At 30.2% G+C, this 3,754-nt stretch overlaps 1 protein-coding gene across 1 annotated transcript; it reads right to left on the minus strand.

Annotated features, from left to right (window-relative positions):
• Positions 1 to 2,288: 2,288 nt before the first annotated feature.
• On the minus strand, positions 2,289 to 3,089 carry LOC116027752. Its single transcript, XM_031269491.1, has one exon. The coding sequence runs from the start codon at positions 2,883 to 2,885 to the stop codon at positions 2,403 to 2,405; it is 483 nt and encodes a 160-aa protein (XP_031125351.1). The 5' UTR covers positions 2,886 to 3,089; the 3' UTR covers positions 2,289 to 2,402.
• Between the last annotated feature and the right edge of the window lie 665 nt (positions 3,090 to 3,754).

A 3,754-nucleotide genomic window follows, 5' to 3' on the forward strand; every position in this document is an offset into this window, starting at 1 on the left:
GATGATGAAATTAGGGTTGCTAGAATTAGAAAATTAGGGGGCTGTTTACTAACTGGAAAATTTCTCCAGTTTTTTAAAATTTTGAAAAATTAGAGAACAGAATACAGAAAACATGTTTACTAAGCACATTTTTCCATTTTGATAATAGGAAACAATTTTTCAATTTTCTGGAAAACTGAAACACTATTAAAACTGTTTTCTAAATGGAAAACAGAGTCATCTATTATCTATTAGACTATATGTCACTATAACCACATTCTCACCATTATCTACTTACATATTTATTCATTACTATGATTACATTCATTATCATCTTCTTTTACTTATCATCATTTTCTATCTTTTTTACTTGTATTACTTATTTAAACATAACTTATTTGCTTATGCTTAAAATTATACATCATTCACATTATCAAAATTAAATATTTGAAATGTATCACGTTCTATATTTTGATTGAACTCAATTGATTATTGGTTCGGATATTTTTAATTATGAGTGTTAATAACACGTTTTCTAAACAGAAAACAGAGAATGGAAAACAGAAAATAAAAAATGAAAAATGAAAAATTAGAAAACAAAAAACAAAAAAACAGTTTTCTGTTACTAAACAGGCCCTAGGGTTTTGTTTCATATGTGTGAGAAACAATTGGCCCAATGATCATGCATGACTTTCTACACTCAATATTAACAATTCACACAAGGAAAATCTAATAGTAAATTACAATTGTAAAGGATTCGGTACTCCATGATTAAATTTCGTAACTTTAAAAGTCAATAATTAAAATTGAAAATGAGTCAGATGACTAAATTTGAAATTTTATTATATTATGTAAAAATGATTAAGTCGTTGAACTATCTAAAAAATATAATTAACCATCTAAATTGTTATTAAAAAAGAAAACCTGTAATTAAAAATTCAAAAAAAAAAAAAAAAAAANTTTTTTTTTTTTTTTTTTTTTTTTTTTTTTTTTGGGGAAGGGGACATCATCATTTGTCTTCTTTGGTACCAAAATAGTTTTTGTACATTGGTTGTAATTGATTTAAATTTCAATATATAATCTTGTTTTTTTAAAAAACTCTAATTAACATGCATATCTTTTTTTTTCTCTCTCTCTTATTAAGAAAAAGGTAAAAACTTATGTAAGACTATCTTACAGATCCTTATTCGTTAGACGGGTTGGGTTGTAAACAACTGTATGTAAATATCACAATTTCAATTATAAACATTACAACTGTGAGCAAAGTTATGCTCCTTATGTTGTAATACTATGCACCATAAGGTGCAAAGTTATGCACATTATCTTGTAGTTGCTGTTGTTGGTTTTTTTTTTTTTTAATACTGATTTTAAATAATATTTTGATTTCCATCATCTTCGGCAATGTCAAATAAAAACTTTGGCAGAGAAGTAATGCGCCGGAGCTAAAGCAGCAAATTAGTAAACGAGTCTCTCTTTGGGATATATAGTTGGCACAAAGGGAATTAGTCTTTTTTTCATGTGGCATTTCTCATAGGAAGTTGTTGTTGATTGAATATCGCTCATTTGAAGTTTTCTTTGAAAAAACAAAATTCCTTCATTTCTGTGTACGTAGTTGATTAGTTGATCTAAATTAAATCAACGACTCATAATCTCCCTCTTGACATGATTTAGTATTTGATAATAAGGCAAGTTTTTTTTAAGGGGGTGTAATTTGATTCATCCATCTACGATGATCAGTGGCTAAAAAATGATGGAGTCAATATTATAAATATTAGTATAAAGGAATTAACTTAGGATTCCATATTTCAAAAAAAAAAAAACACTTAGGATTCCATATTTTCATGCATATATTTCTTTAATGTACCAAAAATATTAGAGCAAATATGTTCTTTTTGCAAACTAGCACCAATAACGATCCAATTACACATGAGACACTACTAAAAAAAAAAAAAAAAGAAGCAGACAAGAAATGAGACAAAAAAAAAATGACAAATCTATCCAAAAACGAATTAACAAAATTAGAGTAATTATTCTAACCAAAAGTAATATCTATTAGCTAATATCATACCAACTACAATAGTATTTATATAATTATTTTTAAAAAAGTGCAAATGAAACGTTAATTTTAATGCCAACTATAATAAATTTCTCCTATATAGTCTTTCACTAATGTACTTTGAATTACCTATTTAAATACAAATATTGGACATTATATTTATATTAACAATTTGCGTATCACTACTAGATTATTGTGATGAAAGTTTTGAATATATAGACGTCAACCACAACCAAGTTGGTCTGATGATTAGTTTGATAATCACAAAATTTCAAGTTCAATTCTCCGATTTCAATCAAAATGTACATTCGAATAGCGACTACAGACCATCTCGTAAATCAAAGTTTCAATTTGAATATATAAATTTCTATAATTTTGCATTGCTTTTTGTTACATCATAGCTTCTATTTCTTCCAAAATTAACCTCTCCATTACCACCATTATTACCAAAATCATTGTCTTCTCCACTAACAAAAGGAGCATCTTCATCAATCTTCCCCATCCCAACGCTGCAACTCCGGGGCATGCCGCCGGGATCCGACGCGGCCCGCTTCATCCGTTCCCGGGCCAACAAGTCCAGGTCAGCACTTCTAACGCCGTTAGTTGACGATGACGCCCGGACCAGCTCCCTGAAATCCTCGCTTTCATTGGACCGGAGAGATCCGACGCTGAAATTCTTCGGCAATCGGCCGCCGTGCATCGGCCCAACTCCGGCGACGTTTCCGACGCCGACCCGCCCGCTGCAATCCGTCATGCTTCTCACGTAGAAATCCCTCGCCTTGCAAAGAGCCGTGAGGGGAAACGTCACGAAGCGTATGAGTCTCTTCCGGTGCCTTCCTTTGCCTTTCATGGCCGCCGGAATCTGATCCTGCCCGGAGATTCTGTTTCCGACACTTGCAGAATTAACTAATTGATCGAACGAAAGTAAACAAAAGAAAACATGTTTTTTATTATGTTGAAGAAGTGCTGAGGATGAATTCTTCTTCTTATGCGGAAGATTAATTGTTGGTTTTATAAGGGGAAAAAGTATCTGGAGACTGGAATGGCTACTAGAGAAGAGGCCAATAAAGAACAAGAAGACAGGTCATCATTGCCTGTCCTAAATTCAATACTTTATAACAATTGTCTCAACTCCAAGTTATTATTATTATGATTAATTTAATCATTATATTTTTCTTAAGTTTTAATTTAATTATTTCAATTATGTTTTTTTTTAATAATATTTACGAGAAAACATGTAGCAATTATCTAATGTGCGCTCTGAGTGAATTTCACCTTATAACTCAAACCGGCAAAAGACAACATTGAAATAAACCAGTTTAGATTAGTTGTTCATATATAGCTGACCGACTCAAATTGTATCAATAAGATTTATAGGCATCTCCTATGGAGAGTCAAAATTATATTTATTAGTTACTCAAGAATTGGTTTATCACATTCCGAGCTTTAAAAAAATTCACTTCATATTTAATTCATAGTAAAATATTTTCCTAGAATAGTTTTTTTCTTCAAACTTGAGGAAAAACATATTTTTTTCTTATTTGGTTAATAGAGAACTGTTTCTAATGAAAATTCAATTTCTCAAATTTGAGGAAAATGAATACATTACTCTTCTTTGATATTTTATTTTCCACACCTTTTAGAAAAAATATATATAACATGAATTCTTATGTTACTCTCACATATCTTTATTAGGTAGAACCATTTGAATTTTTATAC

This window comes from Ipomoea triloba, chromosome 8 (genome assembly GCF_003576645.1).
Source record: "Ipomoea triloba cultivar NCNSP0323 chromosome 8, ASM357664v1".
Taxonomy (NCBI): domain Eukaryota; kingdom Viridiplantae; phylum Streptophyta; class Magnoliopsida; order Solanales; family Convolvulaceae; genus Ipomoea; species Ipomoea triloba.

Coding starts and splice junctions, on each gene's coding strand:
- LOC116027752 (XM_031269491.1), bottom strand. CDS start 2,885: ATGAAAGGCAAAGGAAGGCACCGGAAGAGACTCATACGCTTCGTGACG.